The 25200-nt window shown below is 42.7% G+C and overlaps 1 protein-coding gene across 3 annotated transcripts in view; it reads left to right on the top strand.

Moving 5' to 3' along the window:
* The window catches only part of ptprja (protein tyrosine phosphatase receptor type Ja), a 168029-nt gene that overhangs the window by 125406 nt on the left and 17423 nt on the right, over nucleotides 1–25200 (top strand). For 2 of the 3 annotated variants that reach the window (XM_041198437.1, XM_041198436.1), the window contains 9 exons: nucleotides 945–1063; nucleotides 1774–1861; nucleotides 4110–4160; nucleotides 10621–10632; nucleotides 11450–11531; nucleotides 12448–12538; nucleotides 15128–15201; nucleotides 21064–21198; nucleotides 22950–23069. In XM_041198437.1, coding sequence (XP_041054371.1) covers nucleotides 945–1063; nucleotides 1774–1861; nucleotides 4110–4160; nucleotides 10621–10632; nucleotides 11450–11531; nucleotides 12448–12538; nucleotides 15128–15201; nucleotides 21064–21198; nucleotides 22950–23069 — 772 coding nt within the window. Of the gene's footprint in view, nucleotides 1–944; nucleotides 1064–1773; nucleotides 1862–4109; nucleotides 4161–10620; nucleotides 10633–11449; nucleotides 11532–12447; nucleotides 12539–15127; nucleotides 15202–21063; nucleotides 21199–22949; nucleotides 23070–25200 lie in introns of those variants that run through there. The other variant, XR_005944303.1, reaches the window with a different exon arrangement.

The raw sequence follows: 25200 nt of genomic DNA, 5'->3' as shown, positions 1-25200 counted from the left end.
TGTCAACCTATCTCCCATTGGCTGACACACTTCCACTTGTTAGTTTGTGCGCTCTCTCTCCCACTTGCCAATTCACGCTCTCTATCTTTCTCTCCCACTGACCAACTCACTCACGCTCTCTCTCTCTCTCCTGCTTGTCCACTTGCCTTCTCCTGCATGCCAACTCACTCTCTCCTGTGCGCTGATGTCCTCTCTCCCGCATAATGATGCATGATCACTCTCTCTCTCCTGCTCACTGAACTGTTCCCTCTCTCTCACCCACTTGCCAATCCAGTCCCCTTCTCTTTCCTGCCCACCAACTCACTCCCTCTCCCCTTCTCTCTCTCTCCTTCCCACTCGCTAACCCTCTCGCGCACTCCCTCCCACTCGCCAACCCTCTCGCGCGCGCTCTCTCTCCGATGGCCAACTCACGCCGTCTTGCGTGCTCTCTCTGTCCTGCTCGCTGTCTCACACTAACCAACTCGCCCTCTCGCTCTTCAACCCTATTGAGCTCGCCGACTCGCTGTCTCTCCACTTACACTCTTTCTCGCTGGCCAACCCTCTTGAGCTCGCCAGCTCACTCTCTCTCTCACTCACCAATTTGCACCCTTTTGCTCGTCGACCCTCTCTAGCTCATCAACTTGCTCACTCTCGCATGCTCTCGCTCCCACTCACTGATTCGCTCTCTCCCACTCGCCAATTTGCTCTCTCTTGCACACTCACTCTCTCAAGCTCACCAACTTGCTCTCTGTCACACGCTCTCTATCCCGCTTGCCAATTCACTCTCTTCTGCTTGCTGTCTGGCTTGCTCTTCCACTCACCGATTCGGTCCCTCACTTGATTGCAAAAGCAAACTTTTTTTCCGGAAAATTAGGTTTCCAGTTTACAGTATCCTAAATGAGCACCTTTCAGACAACACATTGCAGTGTCTTCCCTAATGTTCTTTACTTTCTGCTCTTCTTCAGACTCAGCTTGGCTGGATTTACCAAAGTAAAATTTACTGCAAACAAGAGCATCGATTCACGTGAATCCTTCTACTCAGTGTATCATTATTCAAAGGCGTTTGTATCGAATCAGAATCCAGGTTTATTTTAACACCGTTTGTGATTTCTAATTTAATTCCTGTATCTTTGTAGTTTTTACTGTACCTATTTGTTTTTTGGTCATAATTTTGTCCTTATCTTTTTTGTATCTCACTCCCTACCTCAGAATGCCTCTTCCCCTACTGATTGGAGAGAGTCCACATTTTGTTTCAAAGGCCCTATTTTATCTACTGCAATAATGCAACATTTGTTTAATTTCTCAAACCAACTGCCCATGCTTTTGACTTTCCTTGTGGAGATTTCCAATTGGACTCAAACTTATTTTTTGCTTTAGCTGATGCCCACTGCAATCTGCATTAAAACTGCCCCAGACTTACTTCACCCAACCAGTGAAGGGACAGAAGATTTTCATTCCATTAGTCCAGTCGAAATATTAACCTAGCTTCCACAACCAGCAACCCACTGGAGCTGGTTCACAATTTTCTGACATTTATTGTTAAGAATTTATATCCCATGATAAAATAATGTAATTTGGGAGGAAGAGTAAATTGGAGAAGTTGACTTTATTTTCTCTTCAGTTACTAAACATAGGTTTTGGACTCATATTTTATCCTATCATCCCAGATTATAATGTTCTAGACATAATTGTTACAGACTCGTAGATTTTTAAGGAAAGGAGAAATGCTTTCTTTCTGTGACTCTCAGATGCTGGCCTTCAAGGATTACTAATGCCTGTCGGTATCTATTACAGATGTTATTGTTGGAGCTGTAGTTGGAACTATCCTGGGCGCAATTGTAATAGTATTCCTGGTGATAATGCTTTTCTGGTGGAAGAAACGGTAAGCAACATCTCTGATTGTTTATGTCCAATCATGTCCCTGCCTTCTTCAATCACATTACCCAACTCTTAAGTGGCCATTCTCTGCCTCTCCATCTTGTTTAACAAGGTTTGAAGCTTTACTCTCCCAAGAATATGTAGTGCAGAAAAGTGTCTAATCATTAAATTTAAACCTAGTAGCTAAATAAATGATTTAGTGTAATTATATGTAATTATAATAGACCAATGTTTGAATAGATAACTGCATTGCTTGTTGTGATACTGAGATAAATACACCAGGAAGATCTTAGCCAGTCTGTACTGAGTTAGCTGATCTCAATAATACAGAAATCAGTACAAGCAAGGGGAGACCATTCAGTCCATCAAGCTGTTTCTTTCATGGAAACTTTGTTCCACTGCCTCTCATCACAGAATCCCACTACACCTTGAATAATCAATTTTTTGCCTTCATATCCCTACCCAAAGCCTATTGCAAATATTAATCTCTCTCTCTCTGTGTAGAAGTACTTCTTAATATCAGTCCTGAACTTGCCTTTTACTAATTTGCCTATTTTACCTATGCTCCCTTGGCCTATACTTATGAGGCAAAATGTTGAGTTTGGCGTGCGGGCAAGGTCGGTGGGCCTGGGAAATGGGCCGTTGCCAGCGATTGGCCCCCAACCGTGACTTCACACTGGCTGCCAAATTAACAGCCAGCTAGCATGAAAGATGCACTGAAAGGCCCAGCGCTGCCAAGGTGGAGGCAGGAGGTGGGCTAGTGCTGAAGTCAGTGTGGGCGCGGGGGAGCGTGCAAAGAAAGCTCCCTAAAGGCAGAGAGCTGCCCCGGGAGCTGAAGAATTTAAAAGCCAAAAATAAACATTTTGAAATGCCAAAAAAATGTCCACCCATCAGAATCATGCACCTGAACATCTGGTGATGAAAATTCTGTCCAACCATTTTTATGTTTTTAAATTAATATTGGAAACCTCACCTTGCCCTTGGATGTGGTTTCCTGAAAAAGGCAAAGGCTGCCTGGTCATTTCACCTGCCTGCCAACCATAATGTTGGATGGGCAGCGAAAAATCACTGTTAATTATAACGTTAAAGGCTTTAATTGGCCTCTTAATTGTTGGTAGGTGCGCTGCCGACTCTCGCGCTTGCCCATCAACCAAAATATCGCATGAGTGCGTGATGACATTGGGACGCTCACCTGACATCATCGCACCCTATTTTACATTCGGGCATGTCAGGCACGCGCCTGCATGCCTAGTAAAAAATTCCTGCTCATTTGAAATAGTGCTCTGCTTTTTCTGTTCAATTTACTAGTTAAAAATTTGTCTAAGTGCTTCATATTCCGTGCCTCCACCCCATTCATCCATTTCCATTTTCTAGCTTGGTGATCAGCTTTGTGGTATTCTCTGCATTACCTCCAGGATTTAGAAAGCTTCCTTGTGTTTTGCTGACCAGCAATGAACACCACCTAGTGACTCCCATCAAGCTCATTTTTAAGTGAGCCCACAATTGGCAGTCTCACTGACAACACTGGATAGCTAGTGAAGGGAATGGAAAAATTGTCACTCCTGTACAGGAAACAACACTTGTCTAAGGTTGGGTTAGATTAGAGGGAGCTTTATTTAGCAGCTAAACCATTGTAGCCATCAAAAGTCAACCCTTTAAAGGAGAAAAAGAGAGAACTAAATTCAAAAACCATGTTTATTCCTCTGAAAAGTGCTATTTTAAATATGGGGTGATAGCATGGCTATTTATATTCTGTCACAGGTTATAAGCTCATAATATCTGATAATTACTGATGCAGCCTGTTTCTGATCTTAGCCACCCCATTGGGGAGGATAATCAAAATCAGGTACTTCCCCACTGGGAGACGTTGAGTTGAGCTTTGGTGCTTTGAAAGAGGATATAAAGGTGACGCCAGACACCTCTAATGATGGGGTACTGTATAGTGGCTGACACTTCAGGGAGCACCATCCTGAGGCTAAGCTGGGCATTTTTAATTGTGCAACACTGAATCTCAGCTAGGCATTTGCACTAAATGGAGAATTCCTTTAAAACGTAGATAATCTAAAAGAAGCATGTTTGCTTTCCATGCCAACACACCAGATGGTGTATAGTATGAGTAGACATCCAAGAAGAAAAGAATAGTACTGCCCAAGTGAAATGTTTCTGAGTGCGTCAGCAATATGATGATTGATGCTGAGTTATGCTACTGTCTCAATTCATTTTTCAATCCAATGCTTCTGTCTCTCTCACAGAACAAAGTCCAACAACAAGAATTTAACCCAGCTTCCAATCTCAAATCTCAGGTAACATTTTTTTTGGATAACCCAAATAAAGAGTTAAGGTAAATATTGCAGAGCATTACCAAGGTTATAAAGACTATGGGTTGAGAGGAGGTAAATCAGAGAGTAGTGTTTAACTTGATTATTTTAGTCCTTTAAGATTGTGGGAGGGAAGCAAGGCAATGCATGTAAGGAGTTCCAAATGTTTGAAGTTCTGCAAAAGAATGAGTAGAAGCAGGAGACGATATGAGTCTTAATTCTAATATTAGTGGTGGAGAGAGGGGAAAGGAAATATGTGGAGCAAAATGGGGAAAGAAAGGAAAGTTGACAAGGGCTATGACCACAATTGTATTGATCAAACCGAGAAGAAAGATTGAAGGCTAGAAGCAATTAGCGGAGACTGTATAGTCAGAATTCAGGAATGAGGCAGGGCTTAAAACTGTAATGAGAGTTGAATATTGCCCTCCTGATGGTGACAGTAAAGTGGTAGAATGTACTAATTCAGGGATTAGCAAGGTTTACAACAAAAACAGCGCTGTTTTTATTGGTAAACCTCAATTTTCATATAGATTGGAAAGGGCAGAGTAGCTCAAGCCAGGATGGTAGGAAATTTCTTAAATATATTCAGGATAGCTTTCTGGACTAATGCATTCCAGAACCATAAAGAGAGTAGCCCACAGTAGATTCAGTAATTCATTCTTAATAATCTAACCATAAGGGAATGTCTAACTAACAGTGATCATAATAGGATGGAATTTTAATGTTAGGGTTGAAAATTAAAAGCCTAATGCAGTTACTAATATTGTACATTTTGGTAAGGCTTGCTTTAGCAGGATGAGCCAAAGACTTATGGCAGCATTAATCACAACTGGTAGGAGAAAAAATTATAGATGAAGAGTGGGAGGTGTACAAAAAAAGTGAACAAAATGCAAGACTAGTATATGGCCCTAAGAAACAAGAGCTCGACTTATCAAATATAAGAAGTTTTCACAATGATATTATGTGGAAATGAATCATAAAGGGTCATTGTGGGCTCTTTAAAAACAAATGTGTGTAATATCACAAATGCAAATGAGGATATGGCACATTTGTGTAATAACTACTTTGTCAGTCTTCACAGTAGAGGAAGAGGATAATGTAATTGATAATCTACAGCCTTCTAGCCTTCAATCTTTCTTCTCAGCTTGATCAATACAATTGTGGTCATAGTCCTTGTCAACTTTCCTTTTCTTGCCCCATTTAGCTTCAAATATTCCCTTTCCCCTCCCTCTACCGCTAATGTTAGAATTAAGACTCATATCATTTCCTGCTTCAACTCATTCTTTTGCAAAACTTCAAACATATGGAACTCCTTACTTACATTGCCTTGCTTTCCTCCCACAATCTTAAAAGATTAAAACATTCACGGTAGAGGAAGAGGATAATATCATTGAAATTCCAGGGAAACTAACAACAAATTCAAGTCTGAAACTCACTAAAGATGGAGTAAGCAAATACGAAAACAATATTGGAAAAAAATAACACCACTAAAAACTGAGAAATCCCATGACCCAATGGTTTCCACCCCAGGTTTCGAAGAAGGTCGTTGAGGAAATTACAGGTGCCTAGCCATAATCTCCCAAAGCTCTTGATTCAGGAAGTGTCAGTTTTGATTGGAAAATTGCAACTAAAATTCCATTGTTTAAAAAAGGTGAGAGAGAAACCAGGAAGTTATAAATCTGTTGATCTAACATATGTTTTGGGGAAGTTATTTGGATCTATAGCTTAAATTTGAGCTGATTGAAGAGAGCCAACATGGATTTTCAAAGGGTAGTTCAGATTTAATGAACTTAATTGAATTTTTTGAGGAAGTAACTAAAGTAATAGACAGGCAACGTGTATGAATATTGTCCATATGGACTTCCAGAAGACATTCTATAAAATACCCTATAAGAGATTGTTAGCTAAAATTAAAGCCCATGGATTTTGAGGCAGATCATTGACCTGTTTAGAAGATTGTTAAGCAGTAGGACACAGAGAGAAGGGTTGAATGGGTATGTACTAAAATTGGAAGGAAATTAGTGGTGTCCCACAGGAATTGTGCTGGGCCCTCAAGTATTCACTATTTATTAATGAGATCCGTGGGCTGAATTTTACATTGATCGAGTGGGCACGTGCCCACAAGGTGACATCGGGCGAGTGTCCCTAGGTCAGCGTGATATTTCACTCGGCGGGTGCGCGCATAAGTCATTTAATTGGCCAGCCAGCATGAAATCGAAGTCAGCGGTTGATCGTGGTCAGCAGCCCATTTCCTGGCCAATCCCAGGCCCATCAATCGCACCTGCCCGCCGAGCTAAAAATTCAGGCCCATGCATCTAAATGTGCTGATGGCACAAAGATAGGTGGTATAGTAAGTAGTGTAGGCAGAAGCATAAAAGTACACACAGACATTGGTATATTAAGTGAGCGTACAGAGCTATGGCAGATGGGTGTCAATGTGTCTGTGGTTGTCCATTTTGGACCAAAAATGGCGAAAAGCTAGAAATAATTGAAGTCCAAATTGATTTAGGAGTCCATGTGCACAGATCGCTAAAACGTAATAGTCGGGTGCAAAAAACATCAATAACGCTAATGGAATGATAGCCCTTACCAGTTAGAGATCTAGAATATAGATAGAATATAGAATAGAATAGAATAGGGGAGGAAGTTTTGTTCTAGCTATAAAATCCCCTGGCTAGACTACATCTGGAATACTATGTACAGTTCAGGGTATCATACCTTAGAAGGGACATATTGGACTTGGAAGGAATGCAGCACAGATTCACCAGAATCTAGGGCTCCAGAGTTTAGTTGTGAGAAGAGATTATATAAACTAGTTTCATATTCCATAGAATGTAGAAGGTTAAAGGGGAAATTTTTAAGAGGTTTTAGGATTTTGGAAGAATTTGGCAGATAGGAGAAACTTGTGGAGAAGTCTAGGGCACGGAATCATAGCCTTAAAATCAGAGCCAGGCCATTCAGGAGAGAAATAGGGAAACATAAAGGGTTGTAGGGGTGTGGAACTTCCACAAAGATCATTTAATAATTTTAAATCTGAGTTTGATAGATTTTTGCTAGCCAAGGGTAATGAGGAATATGGAGCCAAGGTAGATAAATGAAATTGGATAAAGATCAGCCGTAATGTTATTGAATGGTGGAACACTGTTGAGGAGCTGAGTGGTCCACACCTGTTCCTATGTTCTTAAGAGGTCAAAGACGCTCTTGCTGCAAACAGCCTGTACTCTGTTGTATTCTGGTAAAGGCCAATCTCAGTATCCTGGTTCTTGGTGACCAACTGTTGCTAGTTTTTAGCCAGAATGTTTAAGCTGTCTGTTTCATTGACCAAGGAGCAGAGCACGTGGAGGGGAAAAAAATGTGAACATAAAAGAAGAACATAAGAAATAGGAGCAGGGGTAGACCATTCAGCCCCTCAAGCCTGCCCCACCATTCAACAAGATCATGGCTGATCTGCCCCAGGCCTCAACTCCTCTTTCATGCCAGCTCCTCGTAGCCCTCAACTCCCTGATATTTCAAAAATCTACCTAACTCCTCTTTAAATACTTTCAATGATCTAGCCTCCACAACTCCCTGGGGTAGAGAATTCCAGGCATTCACCACCCTCTGAGAGAATAAATTCCTTCGCATCTCAGTTCTAAATGAGTGTCCCCTTATTCTGTAACTATGTCCTCTAGTTCAAAATTATCCTTCTACTGGAAACATCTTCTCAACATCTACTCTGTCAACCCCCTTCAGAATCTTGTATGTTTCAATAAGATCACCCCTCATTCTCCTAAAGTCTAATAAATAAAGGCCTAACCTGTTAAGCCATTCTTGATAAGTCAACCCCTTCATCCCAGGAATCAGCCTAGTGAATCTCTTCTGAACTGATTCAGATGCCAGTATATCCTTTCTTAAATACGGGGACCAAAACTGTACACAGTACTCCAGATGCGGCCTCACCAACAGTACAGTTGTAACAAGACTTCCCTATTTTTAAAGTCCAACCCCCTAGCACTACAGGCCAAAATCCCATTTGCCTTCTTAATTACTTGCTGCACCTGCATACTAACTTTTTTGTGTTTCATGCACAAGAGCACCCAGATCCCTCTGTGCTGCACTTTTTTGGAGTGTCTCTCTATTTAAATAATAGCCTGCCTTTTGATTCTTCCTACCAAAGAGCATGACTTCACACTTTCCTACATTAAATACCATCTGCCAAGAATTTGCCCACTCACTCAACCTATCTACGTCCCCTTGCAGATTCCTTATGTCCTTATTACAACATGCCCTCCCACCTATTTTTGTATCATCAGCAAATTTGGATACATTACACTCTTCCCCCTCCTCCAAGTCAGTAATATAGATAGTAAATAATTGAGCCCTTGGGACTGATCCTTGTGGCACTCCACTAGTTACGTATTTCCAACCTGAAAATTAATCCCGACTCTCTGTCTTCTGGCTATTAACCAATTCTCAATCCATGCTAATACATTACCTCCAATACTGTGAGCTCCTATCTTGTGCAATTACCTTTTATGTGGCACCTTATCGAATGCCTTCTGGAAATCCAAATACAGTACACCTACTAGTTCCCCTTTATCAACTCTGCTTGTTATATCCTCAAAGAATGCGAGCAAATTTGTCAAACATGATTTCCTTTTCACAAAAAGTATGTGCTTGCATAAATGTGGCATTGACCCTGGTTTTGCGGGCGTAACAATGGCAAAACTGTCAGTGTTCACCATCATTATTCCTCTGAAGCCGACAGCAACTTCTGAAAAACATGCATGCGCAGTACAATGTGGAAATCCAGAAGTTGCTGTCAATGATTCCTTACTTCTCTGGAGGGCGAGCTATTGATGTCATTCAAACATCAATCATCAGAAAATCTTGAAGTGATGAGAAATTTAACTGTTGCGCTCTTTGTTTCACTACAACAGCCCTTGAAAAAGTTACAACTTGTTAAATAATATCTTTTTCGTAGTGTACCAAGTTCATTATTAGTGCAAAACCATCTCACTAACTCTGGAAGAGCAATTTTATATTTATTAAATGCTAAGTTTCTCCATGGTAAGAAATTTAAAATTTCTAAAATGTTTGTTTATTATATTTTAGCTTCCGCCAATACGTATGCCAAACCATTAATTTTTCTATTTGTAAAATGTAAAAATTAGAAGTGAAGGAATAGTGTTTTTTTGTGATTTGAAGACTGGGATGATACTTCAGTCTGACTTGCTGCTTTCTGTCTTGATGACATCACTCTTACTGGATCCCGAGAGATCCGCTTGGTGCAAGATTCAAAGTGACATCGGCAAAGGGAATGTCCAGAGATCACGATAAGCCTTTGTTTCACTGCTCAGCGCAAAGTCCAGGCCATTGTCATGCCATAACTTGCATAAACTCAAGAAGACATGTAGGGATATTGGTCTGCAGTGTTTGAAGCTCAGGAAAAGGCAACAAGGATTGCTTTGAAGTAAAATGATGGCTAATGTCTTCCTCCTTTTGTTAAGGAACTGACTTCTATAATAAAAGGAACTATTTCATTCTGTGAATCATGGGGCTAAATTTTTCACTGAGCAGGCAGATGCATGCCCAACCCGCTCGAGCATCAAATGACGTGCGATATTTCAGTTGGCAGGCATGTGCGGGAGTTGGCAGCATACCCACTGACAATTAACAAGTCTATTAAGGCCAATAAAGTATTAATCGAATGCAATTTTTCACTGCTCATCCAACCTTATGGTTGGTGGGCAGGAGAATAGGCCAAGTGGCCTTTGGATTTTTTATGAAACCTTATCCATGGGCGGGATGAGGTTTCCAACAGGAATTAAAAATAAAATAAAAATTTTAAAATATCATTTATAACATGTTCATTTGACAGAGTCACATTGGGACGTGTTTTTAACATCTGTAAATTCTTTAATTTTTGGTTTTAAAAATCTTCAGGTCCCTGCAGCAGCTCTGTCCCTCAGGGAGCTTTCATTGTACGCACCCACGCGCATGCGCAAACTTCCATGCCCACCCTACTCCCGCCCCGGCAGCGTTTAGCGTTGCAGCATGCAATTTGCACTGGCTGGCCGTTAATTAGATGAAGGATAGCATTGGCCAGGTGAGCATTGTAATATTCGCATATGAATAAAATAATAGTGTGGATGAGGGTTTCAGCAAATTCTTTGACATTGGTTTAATGTAGTTCTGTGCTTTTTGATGCTTAAATGTGCATTAATATAATGAGACCAATTGGAAAAGTTACCCACTGATAAAAAGAAGAGAGAAGTCTACAGAGATCATGGCGTTTTCTCAAGTGTCATTGTCCTGGCACCCAAGCATCAAAGTAAAAAGTCCCTTTAAAGGATCTGTGATGCAGCAATACATTGGTCAATAATTAACACATGGTCTCTCTCTCTCTCTCTCTTCCTTCACCACCACCCCATCTCCCTCTTCCCCAACCCACCTCTTTCAACAGGGTAGCAAGAAAGTAAGTATGAAACTTGGTTTTAAACTTGTCATTCTATCCATATCTTGCAAGTAGACTGCTGTCACTCACAGTCTAGGTTCAACCACGAGTAGTGACCACTTGAGCAAAGTAAAGCTGAAAGCGGCCATGGAATCTAATACGGGGTGGGGGGTTGTGGTGTACTGTAGGGGTGGAAGGAGCAAACAAGATCACAATAGCTGAGTAAAAAAAAGTGCCTTCGGATCCAGCGAAGAATATGACTGAGGTAATCTTTGATGATCACTGTGTTGCATGCATTCGTGAATTATGTAGGTATTCCCCGTGCTGACACTCAGCAATAATGCTGTGTCTGCTTCATCTCACTGCAGTAATGTTTGGTGTAGCTAATACATGTGTCTAATATAAGCTGATGAGTGTTCTAGAAACTGCAACCAGCTCACATACTGAAAGCTCGTCAGGAAACCATAAGAGTGCTGTTAAAATAAAGGCTTTTAAAGAACATTTTCCTTTTAGTCCCAGGGCCAGAATTATGGAATGAATGTTCTCATTCTCAGTTAGCTCCTATGCAAGTGGGAGTGGTATAAAGAAACCTGCATTATCCTATTCTGAATGTGTTTGGAACAGCATAAGGGAAGCTTTAGTCTACATCTAACCTGTGCTGTACCTGACCCCAGGCTGATTCCAAGATGCTAACAAAATTACCGTGCTCCATTCCCCATAGGTTACTTGTTTTCATATTGAGGGCAAAAACCCAGGTAAAATGTTAATATTTAAAAGATGCAAATGAATTAACTCAAGGGCCTGAGGACTGATTGTTATGCTTTGTTACTGCTCATAGTGCCATCAGTGTGGACTACTTTGAAGGATATTTCAGTAAGCAACATGCTGACTCTGACTGTGGATTTGCTGAAGAGTATGAGGTTAGAATATTAATTCTACCCCAAAATTTGTTTATGTTCTTTGTCCTGCTTTATTCCATTCTGGTCTGGGGCAGGCGATGCACATCTGTGTTCAAAGTTTTTAATGCTATAATCAACTTTTACTTTTGCATTACTGGGATTTATGGGGTTTTGTGTTGTTAGAGAATCATTTGGCCTAATGTTGCAGCTTGCATGTAGCTCTGTTGTTGCTGCAGTTCTTACCTGCTGCCAAAGGAGTTAGTGTTGCCCTTGATCTCCCCCCTCCCACTTAGCACATTTACCATTGGATGATCACACATTGATGGTCATTTCATCTGAAGGACTCTGCAAATTAGCAACCCAGTGAACGTATATGCTTGATCGTGGTTTCTCTTGACTTGTGACTTATGTTTCCCATGCTCAATCATGAGGCAAATAAACACATTATTAAAATATTGAAGGATTTGGTTCCAAACTCTAGCCACCCATTTCTGTACAGCATAGATGGAACAAAAAGTGTGACTAATCTTGTCATGTCAGTCAGAGTCTGCTCCAGTTTAGAATGGGTTCCTTGTATGGTAATGAACTTAACGTTTTTAAAACACAAAATCCTGTAATAGATTGTTGGAGATAAGGTGGCTAAATAATGGATCATGGTATCCCCTAGCCTAAATCTAAATGGAAAATGCCAGAAATATAAGTAAGGTCTGTCTTTGGCTTACAATTTCCATGACCTCAAACCTTTGGAATTCCTTGCTACCTTTAGTCTTCCCTAGGGCCAACAACTGAACTGAAAGCCTTGGTCCTTCACTTCAGTTCCATAAGGGGGAAAGAAATGAAATAGCTCGAGATTGGTTAAAGAGATTTTAATACATTTTTAAAGTGAGAACTCTATCTTCCTGGACAAACCTGTCACTGATGAATCTCTCCTTTCTAGGAACTGAAACCAGTTGGAATCTTGCAGTCGACACAAGCTGCCCAACAACCCCTGAACAAGCCTAAGAATCGCTACAATAATGTCTTGCCCTGTAAGTACTTGATACGAGTGTCAATCTCTGTCTTCCTCACTTCACCATTCCCTCACACTTACAGTACTTCCCTGTAAGTACTCAGTGTTTCTGCTCCCTTGGACAAGTTTTCCCTCTCTTCACCAGGCCTGCCTGCTTGGCCCCACTGAGGGTGCATCCATTTTGTGGCACCCTTGCATTCTCCTTGATGCCTGAACAGCAGCCATCTCTTCAGATGGGGCTGCCAAAGCTCCAGAGCTGCTGGCTCTCTAATTTGGTTGGCAGTCTGGGAGACCCACTGGCTGCCCTCCTACTTGCTGGCTGCTCTCCTACTTGCTGGCTCTTCCTGGCAATATCATAGGTGAAATCACACCTCACACCCAAGTAGACCTCTGACCCAGAAACCACTCCAACTACAGTTATTCTAGCTTTGGTATATGCAAAGCTAGAAATGCATTAACTACAGCCTTCCCTTCCCATAAGGTTCAGATTTGACCCCAACAGAAGGCTTATTCCCTTTTGCTCCTTCTGATTCCTCTCCACCATTGGTCCACTCCTTCACCCTTTCTCCTCGTATGTCCCTCTCCTATACTTCCATCTATCTTCCTGTTACGGACAGGAGGGGGGTTAATTTAAACAGCATAAATTTCCCACCTGTAAACAGAAAAGTATTTTTGATTTGCTTCTCCCTTTATAAGCGGTGGCGTATCTCCCAACCCCTTGGTTTTGGTGTGATCCAATTTTCTATTAATAGCCCCACAGCAAACTCGAGATAGGATGAACTCAAAGGGTTAGTTTATTTGCACACACTGCAAACGCAGAAAGAGGATTGCAACGTTGCCTCCTTTGCGTTCACATAGCAAAAGAGGGATAGAGAAAATAAAGATCTATAGAGCAGAGACCACAGAGAAAATAAATATTGTTTCATGTGGGTTCCAGAGCCCAGAATCAAAATCCAATGAGATACTCCTTCACGGAGACCAGTGAGCTAAATCCAATGCTAGATAATTCACTTCTTCAGTGATGTTGACTTCACACAATGAGATAGGCATGCAGAGACAATTCAATCTTATAGGCAATGATACATTTTTTCCAGATAGATGAGGCCAGGTGTCCAATGTGGGCCAGAGCTCTTTGTTTGTGATGCTGCTAGTTAGATGTTAAAATGGCAGGCTGAGACTGTGTGCAATACAGCAAGGCAATATTACTGATTCCACAAACCAGAGGTCCATGTCACATGGCACTCACCTTTCCACACTGTCTTTGATAAAGGGTATGTATCCCTTGCCTGGGTCCCTGAGATTGTTGAATGTTTCAGCCATTAAGAATTGAAAGGAAGGCTGTGGGGCCCTTTGTTTTAGCAGACAAGCAGACTCTTATTGGCCAGCCTGGGTTATGAAATGCAGATGGCCTTTGTATAGCTCTCTTTGGTCTGTGCAGCCCACAATATGTCATTAGTGGCTCTTAAGAGATAATGATATACGAGTTTCCCTGCAACCAGGTAACATCTTTTGTTCAAGGGTCGCAGACAGACGTAGATGCAGCCATTTTAGGTCTGTATCTAGTTTTAGATATTTGGAGATAGCAACAAGCATATCTTTATATACAGGGTGAGGTCTTAGTCCCTCACATTTCCCCTCTTTCCCTTTCCTATCCTTCTATTCCCTCTCTCCTCCTCCTCACCCTTTCCTTCGCTTCCTTTCCTCCTGCTGCATGCGAATCCTGCTTAACCAGACTAGATTACTTAATTTTGATTCATCATTGCAAGTTTATAGAAGATCGAAAAGTGCTCAAATCTGCTGACAGTAGCAAGTAGACTTAGTATGGTGATTTAAATTGATAGAGCTGCTGGTGTGGCAAAATACATTCAACTCATATATGATTTTCTGTTGGCCAATTCATTCTAGTGCAGATTTTGTTCCTTATTGTAAATTCTTCCAATCAACAAAATGAAGTCATGCTAAACCAATAAAATTTCATTTTGAATTAAATGGGATATCTTTATTTTCCAACATTGATCCTTCATTGGGGACACACAACTCCTACTCTCACTCCCAGTTCTCATTCTCTGGTTGGGACCTGCAGTGTTGTTGATTTCTTATGGAGGGTGCTTGCTGATGAAATGGGGCACGCTGCTGCGTGCTCATTTGTTCCCACTAATAGAGCTGCTGCCTTTCATCCTGCCCCTCCAATCAGTTGTATCCTTTGGCAAGTTTTACATTTGGCAGGTTTATATTTGGAACAACCTGTGTTGGAGTTAGAATACTGGAGGGATGAACTTTGATGAACTGAATAATCTCTTTTTGTCCTTGATTTTTTTTATGTTATGATGCTGAAAGCATGTGACTGAATTAGAAAGTGATCTGTTCCCACTGCTAAGATATTGCTCCTCAAATAGCACTGAAAAAACTAAAATTCCACATTTTTAAAAGCTCTTTCTTTGTGTTGTCAAGTAATGACTAGGTTAGCACAGATCTGTTGCAACATTAGGGGAGGTACTTTACTAATTACCATTAAACTGGTCAGACAAGCTCTCACCTCCTGCCAATGTGCTGCTTCTTGCATCTTTATCTCTTGTGTAAAGTAATCATGTTTCCTTTAAATTTTTAGATGATATAAGTAGAGTTAAACTCTCTGTCACTGGAGACCCATCCAGTGATTACATCAATGCTAATTTCATGCCGGTGAGTTACATCAATTTATTTTATATAGAACTTATAAATCTAGTTATACATGGACTTTCAAAAAGCTCTTGGTAACGTAATGTGTAGTAAACCCATGATTTTAAATCGGAGCATGTGTAATCGGGATGAATTACAGAATGGCTTCAAAACAGGAAACAAACATAGGGATAAAGGTAGTTATTCACACTGGTGGAAAGTGGTGCTCCACAGAGATTTATGATAAATATTTGGAGTCTGGAATCGGAATTGCAACATTAAAGTTTTCAGTTGACACCAAATTGAGGGATTATGGTGGTAAACTGTGACAAAACACAAGATGTTAAAAGAATTGCAAAATAGGCATTTAAGTTGCAAATTAATTTTAATGCGGACAAATGTGAGGTAAGGGTTTTGGTAGTAGGAATAAGGAGGCCACCTGCTTCTTGAGAAGTAAGAGCCTGCATAGGATAGAGAGATCTAGGGGTACGGGTACACAAATCATTATATGTAACAATGTAGGTTAACAAAGTCCTTCGGGTAGCATGCCCTAAGAGGACAATGGCAACCATGGACTTCACTGGATCGGTCCATGATTATGCTTGGCAAAGTACTGCAATGGTTTGCCATTGCCTCCTGCAGTATGGCTGACCGGGAATAGAATCCATCACATGTTTCATATCTGAAATTTTAAGAAGAGGAATATGGAGAATCGGATGACATGGATAGTTCTTTGAGAGCTGTGCAGTTACAATGATGGGCTGAGTGGCTTCCTTCTGTGCTGTGAAATGTTACTGTTCCCACATTGAAATCGGATGTCCTCTGAGGAGTACTGCCACTGATTAAATACATTACTTCCCAACATGTTTTTTTTTTATTATTCGTTCATGGGAAGTGGGCATCGCTGGCTAGGCCAGCATTTATTACCAATTGCCCTAGTTCAGAATGCATTTAAGAGTCAACCATATTGCTGTGGGTCTGGAGTCACATGTAGGCCAGACCAGGTAAGGACGGCAGATTTCCTTCCCTAAAGGGCATTAGTGAACCAGATGGGTTTTTACAACAATTGACAATGGCTTCATAGTCACCATTAGATTTTTAATGAATTTAAATTCCACCATCTGCCGTGGCAGGATTCAAACCTGAGTTCCCAGAGCATTACCCTGGGTTTCTAGATTACTGGTCCAGCAACCAATACCACTAAGTCATCACCTGCCCCTGTTGGGTAAAGAAGAAATTGTTGCCTGCACGCACAACTATCTTTTTCCTGCCACCCTACCTATTGGCTAAGGTAACACACGTTAATTTCTGATCAATTATCATCTTTTCGTCATATACATAACCTTTCCATCTTAGGTGTTGTGGTTCACATGACCCAAGTCTTGATCCTTATAAAATATTTATCAGGTTGGGAAGCCTAAAGAGGTCGCAGCCCTGGTGCTGAGATACTATAAGAGAGACATTGCCTGATTCACTTCTGCTTGCAATAACACAAAGGAAGACAAGACATTAATCAAAAAGCAGAATACATTGTTCTTTCTGAAGGATTGCAGGCTTGAAGTAGACTGACTTGGCTTCACCTCAGTGCTAGGTTGAGGGCTTTACGTACAGAATGTGCCTCTCTCTCCCAATGAGCTGGTGGTGCACTCCTGTACACCACATCCTACAGTGATGGCGGCTGCCCTTGAACACTTCCAGTAGCCAACTGCATCGCAATGCCAGGGGTGCCTCCCCGGCGGAGACAACTGTCAGGATCAGTTCACTCCAGGAGGAGCGGGCCCATTTCCTGGATACAAATGGATATCACTCACCCACTCATCCACTCACTTACACACACTCTCACTCTCTCATTAACACACACTCTCTCACTCCCGCACACCCTCTCACTCCCACACACTCTCACTCTGACTCCCATACACACATTCATTCTCTCCTTCCCACACATGCACATACTCTCTCACTCTCTCACAAACACACACACAAACTCTCTCACTAACACACACACACACACTCTTGCTCACTCTCTCACTCACACACTCTCTCGCTCACACCCTCTCGCTCACACTCTCACTCTCACACACTCTCCCACACACTCCCTCACTCTCACACACTCTCACTCTCACACATTCTCTCACTAACACACACACTCTCTCACTAACGCACATTCTCACTCCCACACGCTCTCACTCTGACTCCCACACACGCACTCACTCTCTCCTTCCCACACACGCACACATTGTCTCACTCCCACGCCCACGCACTCTCTCGCTTCCACACCCACGCACTCTCTCTCATGCACACGCACTCTCTCTCACTCCCACACACACGCACTCTCTCTCACTCCCACACACTCTCTCTCACTCCCACGCACGCGCACTCTCTCTCACTCCCACGCACGCGCACTTTCTCTCACTCCCACACACACACACTTTCTCTCACTCCCACGCACACAGATAAAGACACGGCAGTCAGCCTCTTCCCCCCACCCTCCACCCAACCTGGGGCCCCACTCCTCAGAGTTCCTCTCCTGGCCCTCGCAGCCAGCTTTATCTGTCCAGGACTCTGACATTCTACTCCCCCACACCCTGTGTCCCAGGCCCTGGTTGCGTCAAAGCCCCACTCCGGCAGCACTACACCACTGGGCCCAGGGGTGGGATGATTCCAGTGCACCATAAGACCTCTTCACAAACAGAGTACTGAATTTAATTTCGAGAGAAAAGAGTTTGAAAGCGTTGTTAAATTTATATTGAAACTTGAATAGATTATACTTAAGCCTACAGTGCACAGTCCTTTTGTAATTCATTCATTGAATGTAGATATTCCTAGTGTTATGTACAGGAGTGGGTGTTAATTTAAACAGCCCTGATTTCTCCTTTCACCACCCACCCATAAACAAAGATATTTTGATGTCCCCCTTTATAAGCACTGGCATATTTCCCAACCCCTCAGTTTTGGTGTGATCCAGTTTCTCAAAATAACTCCACAACAAACTCGTGATAGGATGAACTCAGAGTTAATTCATTTACACACATTCAAATGCAGAAGGAGGGTAGCAACGTTGCCTCCTTTTTCACTCGTACAGTAAAGAGGGATAGAGAAAGAAAGATTTACAGGGCAAAGATCACAGAGTAAAGAATTATTGTTTCAGGTGAGTCCAGAGTCCAGAATCAAAGTCCAATGGTATATTCTTTCACAAAAGTCAGCAGGTTGAAAACTGATGCTGGATAATTCACTTTTCAAGTAGAGATGGCCTCCACAATGAGATAGGTACGCACAGATGTAGGTGAATGTATCGAAGTTCAGAAGTTCCAGTAAAACAGTGTAGATAGGGACCAGGCATTCAAACCTGGACAGAGCCTCTATTTTAGGCTGCTGCTTGGTAGATGGAAGATGGCAGACTGATGTGCAGTACAGCAAGACAGTATAACTGGTTCCCCTCGCTAGAGGGATCATATCACATGCTTCCCACCTCTTAACTTTGACTTTGACAAAGGGTGTACATTCCTTTGTTTGATTCCTGAGATTGTTAAAGTTCTAACCATTAAGAATTTGAAAGGAAGGTTGCAGCATTCTTTGTCCTAGTAGACTCCGGTTGCCAGGCCTGGCTTATGAAATGTAGATGGTCTTTGTATCATTCTGATCTCTGCAGCCCACAGTGGTAATTAGTGTCTCCTCAGAGATAATGAGGTGCAAATTTCTTTGATACTGCCAGATTAGCTCCTATTGTTCGAAGGTAACAGCCAGACGTGGCTTCAATCATTTTAAAAGATCATATCCAGTTTTTAAAATGTTAGGAATTAGCCATGAGTGTATATATATATATATAGATGGATAGCCCCATCACACTAGCAAAGCCAACAGTTATTGCCATCGCTAATTGCCCTTGAGAAGGTGATGGTGAGCTGCTGCCCTGAACCTCTGCTGACTGTATGGTGTTACAGTGCTGTTCAGAAGTATTTTGACCTAGCAACAGTGAAGGAGCAGTGTTATATCTCTAAGTCAACATGGTGTGTGATTTGGCGAGGAAACTGCTAGAATATTTCATCAGTATGGCTGACTGATATAATGCATCCAAAGAAGTTAAATACTTCACATGTGCTCAGACTGCACAGTCTAGATTCAGCTCAGAGTCACAGCTTTGGTCAAAGATCTGAACCTTCAAGTAAAAACTGAAGTGAATGAATTAAAGAGATTCAGTGGATAAATCAAATCATGCTTTTGTGAATTTTACATTTTTTGTATATGTTTTATTTTATTCAGAATCTTTATTTTGGATATTAAAGATTTATTTACTGAAGTTAAAAAGATGAAACCAATTTCTGTGAAGTATTTGTGCAATCTGGCTTTCAGAATCCCAACAAATTAAAACGACAAATTTATATTGACAAGACCAAATATGAAAATAGACTTGATGGGAAAAAGTTTGATGCAAAAAATTTGACAAAAGTGGACCAGTGGTCCAGTTGTGTGAAAAGGCCGTTGGCACAATGTAACATTTTTAATATTGTATATAGAGGATGGGGCACAGAGGCTGTTATTCTGCTTAATTTAGGTTGATCCATTCTCTCTCTCACACTCTCTCTTCCCCCCTCTCTCTCTTTCCCTCTCTCACTTCCCCTTTCTTTCCCTCTCTCTCTCTTTCTCCCCCCCTCTCTGTCCCCCTCATCCCTGTCTGTCCCCCCATCTTTCTCTCTCGGTCCCCCCATCTCTCTCTCTCAGTTCCCCCATCTCTGACTGCCCTCCCCCCTCTCTGACTGCCCCCCCCGACGGTTCCCCTGCTCTCTGTCTGTCCCTCCCCTCTCTGTCTGTGCCCCCTCTCTGTCTGTGCCCCCTCTCTGTCTGTGCCCTCCCTCCCTCTCTGTGCCCTCCCTCCCTCTCTGTACCCTCCCTCCCTCTCCGTGCCCTCCCTCCCTCTCCGTGCCCTCCCTCCCTCTCTCTATGCCTCCCCTCTCTCTCTGTGCCTCCCCTCTCTCTCTGTGCCTCCCCTCTCTCTCTGTGCCTCCCCTCTCTCTCTGTGCCTCCCCTCGCTCTCTGTGCCTCCCCTCGCTCTCTGTGCCTCCCCTCGCTCTCTGTGCCTCCCCTCGCTTTCTGTGCCTCCCCTCGCTATCTGTGCCTCCCCTCGCTCTCTGTGCCCCCCCTCGCTCTCTGTGCCCCCCCTCGCTCTCTGTGCCCCCCCTCGCTCTCTGTGCCCCCCCTCGCTCTCTGTGCCCCCCCTCGCTCTCTGTGCCCCCCCTCGCTCTCTGTGCCCCCCCTCGCTCTCTGTGCCCCCCTCGCTCTCTGTGCCCCCCTCGCTCTCTGTGCCCCCCTCGCTCTCTGTGCCCCCCTCGCTCTCTGTGCCCCCCTCGCTCTCTGTGCCCCCCTCGCTCTCTGTGCCCCCCTCGCTCTCTGTGCCCCCCTCGCTCTCTGTGCCCCCCTCGCTCTCTGTGCCCCCTCTCTCCCTTCCCCTCTCCCTCTTTCCCCCCTTCTGTCTCTCTCTCTCTCTTCCCCCTCTCATTCTTTCTCAGCCCCCTCTCTTCATGCCCCCGCCCCCTTCTCCTCTCTTCCTTTGGTCCCCATCTCTCATCTCTCTTCCCCCCCCCCCCACCCCCCCCCCCCGTGTCCCCACACCCCCATCTCTCTTCCATGCACACACTGGCCAATAAGACTGTTTATGTGATTACTTTTGATTTGACCAAGATAAATCTTTTGGTCCTGACACTCCTGCAGTAAGACATAAGTGACACTTGATGTCACTGCAGCATCTACAGTGAATGATCCACCAGTCAGTATCAGGAGAGCTTTACTTCAATGTCTTTTGTACCTTTATGATCATTTTTCTGAAAAGTGATTGTGCCAAATGATCTGATTCTCCACTACCTCTTAAGCTGATATCCCATTTCTTTCCAGGGCTACAACTCAAAAAAAGAGTTCATTGCTGCGCAGGGACCGCTGTTGAATACAGTCAACGATTTCTGGCGAATGATTTGGGAACATAATGTGCCAGCCATTGTCATGCTCACCAAATGTGTAGAACAAGGGAGGGTATGTAGGTCATTCTGATTCTTATTGATTTTGAAAAGATTTAATAATGGGCAAAAATAATTTTCCGGTCCTGCTGAAAGTCAATGGACTCTTTTGGCTAGGCTGCTGCATAATCCGCGGTGGGTCCCACCCTGGCGGGGCCAGAAAATGCTGGCCAGTGTCTTGTAAATGTGAAACTATATTCTAGTTTTTTTTTTTCACCAACCAGCAGCTGAAAGTTCATATTCTATGGCAGGCCCGACATTCTTGATGTACCAGCCAGATGTATAATGAGCCTATTTGTTTCTGAGTCTCAAGATGGCAGCTGTCATGGATTTTGCATTTAGATAGGACCTTCCATTTAGTCCCTTTTGTGGCCTTGTGATTTTTAAGTTTGGATTGTCATTGTTTCAGATGTGAGGTCTTGCAAACCAAGTTAATGGGAGTAATTTTTACCTTCACCAACTGGGCGGTATTCTGGTGGAACATATCGCCCATCGTTATCACCCAGATAGCAACAGTGATAATCATCCTCCAATATATCACGAGAAGATTATGCTGGCAAAAATAGCACCAACAGAGGCATGCTGTTCTCCAATAAGCTCTTTCCTATAATAAGATGGCAATGCATTATGGTGCCCTCGCTGCCCCTGACCTTCCTCCCATCAGAAGACGAAATGTGAGGTCCCAAGAAGGAGGTGAGTTCAAGGAAGTCTGAGAGAAACTGACACAAGTCTCACAGGCACAGGACAGACCTAGCTGTCTTGCAAAAAAAAGTGCAAATGAAGGTCATTTGACAGCCAACAGTGGATCAAAAGAAGCTTTCTGTGAGACAGCTGATGGGTTTAAGAAATATGATAAGGCCTAAGGAGAATGATGACATTTGTGGAGTCCCTGTGTGGAACAATGGGATCAGGATAACTTGGTGCTAAGGAGCGAGCCTGTTCAGCTCGATAAGAGAAACTTCTTATTGTGCAGCAGGCAGGATATCCTGACAGGAAGTTTCAGTGGGCTCTGAGGGTGAAAGGTTGATGAATATTAAGGATTTCCTGAACAATCTTTTTAATTAGTGGGACCTTTAATGATCTGTTGCCTTTGACTTGCCAAAGCTATTGGATATCCTGTTATATCATGAGATGAATGAATAGATCCCAACCATCATCATGAAAGAAAAGGTCACAAACCATTTGAACACGTGCAGACATGTTTATATTTAAAAGTGAGAAACATTGAAATAGGTGGCATTTTTAAACCTGTGATGCATCGCATGAGTCAGATTTTCTACATCAAAAAATGTAACTGAGCTTTGTGTTGCTCCTGCTACTGCTCCGTTATGCTATGCCTATGAAGCTTGCGTTAGGTGATTAGGTCTACACCACTTTGTATTGACACTGAATGAGAACTTTATATCAATCATGGAGTACAGGAAATTGGCAAACTATTCCCTCTGCCTTGGGAGATTTTTTTAGAATCAAGGTGACTTGATTTATTTTGCACTGAAATTCTTATTTAGTAGAGAAAAGGGACATCACAGCCCCATTACTAAACTGGACTCGACTTCATGTTGAGGCTCTGTAATCAGGCTTGAGCTCTATTTAATCTATAATACAGCAAAATCATTCCTATTATTTGCAAAGAGAGCAAGAACTTGTCTCTACACGTTAACGTTCTACTCCCTGAAACTGATCAAACAAACCAAAAGTTCATTTGAATATCATGAAAATCTTTTAGATTTAATATCAATTTTTTTTATCTCTTATTTCACATGCTAGGCAAAATGTGAGCAGTACTGGCCAACTGAACGTCCTCTCATCTTTGGAGACAAAATTGTTACCTTGACATCAGAAATAGTTCTCCAAGATTGGACCATCAGGGACTTTACAATAATAAAGGTGAGTTATCTGTATGTTAGAGTCTCCACATAGCACTAAGGAATTCTGATTGGGAGAGGTGAGTCATCGACACAGTTCAGATTCTGACAGCAAGCAACGAGGTGCACTAGGGATCCAAGAGTCATGTAAACTACAACTGCTTTCACCAAGCAGCACTTGCCATATAGAACTAAATCATATGATTGAGATCCCTATCTAAGTTACGATGGCAAAAAATATTTTCTCTCTTGTTGCCCAGAGAATTGGGAAACCACATTTCAACTCAGTCACTACATCGATCTTGCTGCTTGGACAACCCCTTCCCTAACATTCTCTGTGCACCTGTAAAGGTTTCTGAACATCAGTTGTCAGTTTAGTACAGACAACGCTCAACAACATTGTGTTCACTGAGGTTGATCTTTATTGAATAGATTATATCCTGGCATGGCACAGTACCACACTGATTATTGCATTTACCCACTCAGCCATCAGAAATTTTGTTCTTATCCAGCCCTAGGTTGTCCTTTTGAAAGAATCTGTTAGTCCCTGTGATGGAATATTTACTCGTTTTAGCTGTTAATGTGTCCTGTACTGGAAGGGTCTGCTTATCCCCCATTGTACTACACCAAGCCAGGAGCAGTTTTGAGTGGCATGATTGGGCAGGATGGTCATAATGCCAAGTCACATCAGAACTCTTCTAGCTGTTGGCTGTAAGGCTCCAATATAAAATGAGATTGCAAATTTCAATTCATCTTCACTCAATGCTCTAGGGTACATGATACAACCATTAATGATTGCAGACAGAAATGTTTGGGATTATGTGTGTGGTGAATCATGCTTACTTCATGTCTGTAAATATTGTGATGTAATGCTGTGTCACCTTTGGTGAGATTGCTGTTTTATGAACCAAGTGGAACTAGGGACAGATCTTAATGGGTCCTCACTGGTGGGTTTGCAGGGGGTGGTGGGGGAGGGGAAGCTGCAGAATTCAATTAATGGCCACAACCTGACCAGTCACAATTTTGAGACCGGTGGGCAAAGGTCAGGGTCAGGGTTGCTCAGCAGGTTACCCTGCCCATGCAGGAAGGTTGGGGAGCGGGGCTGATTGCGCCCCTCCCCTAAGGTCTTTGCTTCCATCCCTCACCTCCTCCCTCAGTGCTATCATCACCCCACCTCCACCCCCTCACCCCCAAACCTCTCCATTAAGAACACCCCCCTCACCTGTTCCCCGTGCCTCGCCTCGCCTCCAAGCCCCACAAGGCCTTCCTTTGTCCTGTCGGTTCTACCAGTGACTCACTGACTAGTGGGACTGCCTGTAGTCCTAGCAATGGTCATCCACCCGGTGGTGCTGCTGGGTCAATGGAGCTGCCGATCAATCAGATGGACAGCAGCACTCTGACTTGGGAATTTCTTCCATGTGAGGAGAGAAAGTCCCATCTCCAGCCAATTAATGGAGTGTTAATTGGCTGCAAGACAGCCAACATTATCCTGCCGATTCTTCAGATGGTGAGGTGGGAAACCCTGCCTCCCTTTAAATTCTACCCGAAGTGTTGAATAGGAATCAAGTACACCTGAGGTGTAAATGGAACACAATTTACCAGAAGTCTGAGATCTTAATTCCATTGTGAGACATATGTGAGTTTGGATAAATGTAGAACAATATTCCTCAAACCTCGGCTCTATTTTGGCCTATTGGATTGAAACTGGATTGAGGAAGATTTTTGATGAACTTGAGAACTCACTTAGCATTATGTATGAACCAAGGCTCCTAAGGATAAATGTCAAAGGTGTTTCTGAAGAAAAATCATTCAGGCCATCTAGATTGTACAACCCAAAGCGCCCCCTGCCCTGCCCCCACCCCATCCCCCCCCCACCATCCTCCAACCAATTCCTTTTAATGTCTGTCCCCTGACACAACATCCTATTTAATCAATTGTCATCTTTATACCAACCCATATCTCTGTAGCCTTCATTTTATCAGCAATCAATCAAATTCTCTTTCGAATCCTTTAACAGTCAGGCTTTGATGCATCACTTGGCAGTCTGTTCCATAAATCTATGATGACTAAGTACAAAGCAATTATGCATTGTGCTGAATTTAGCTCATGGTCTTTCTAATTCAGAGTTATGTCTTTTGGTTCTCCTACTTTAC

The sequence above is a fragment of the Carcharodon carcharias genome, chromosome 10 (genome assembly GCF_017639515.1).
Source record: "Carcharodon carcharias isolate sCarCar2 chromosome 10, sCarCar2.pri, whole genome shotgun sequence".
Classification (NCBI taxonomy): domain Eukaryota; kingdom Metazoa; phylum Chordata; class Chondrichthyes; order Lamniformes; family Lamnidae; genus Carcharodon; species Carcharodon carcharias.
Note: the sequence above shows the minus strand (reverse complement) of the source record. Positions and strands in the feature narration are given on the sequence as shown.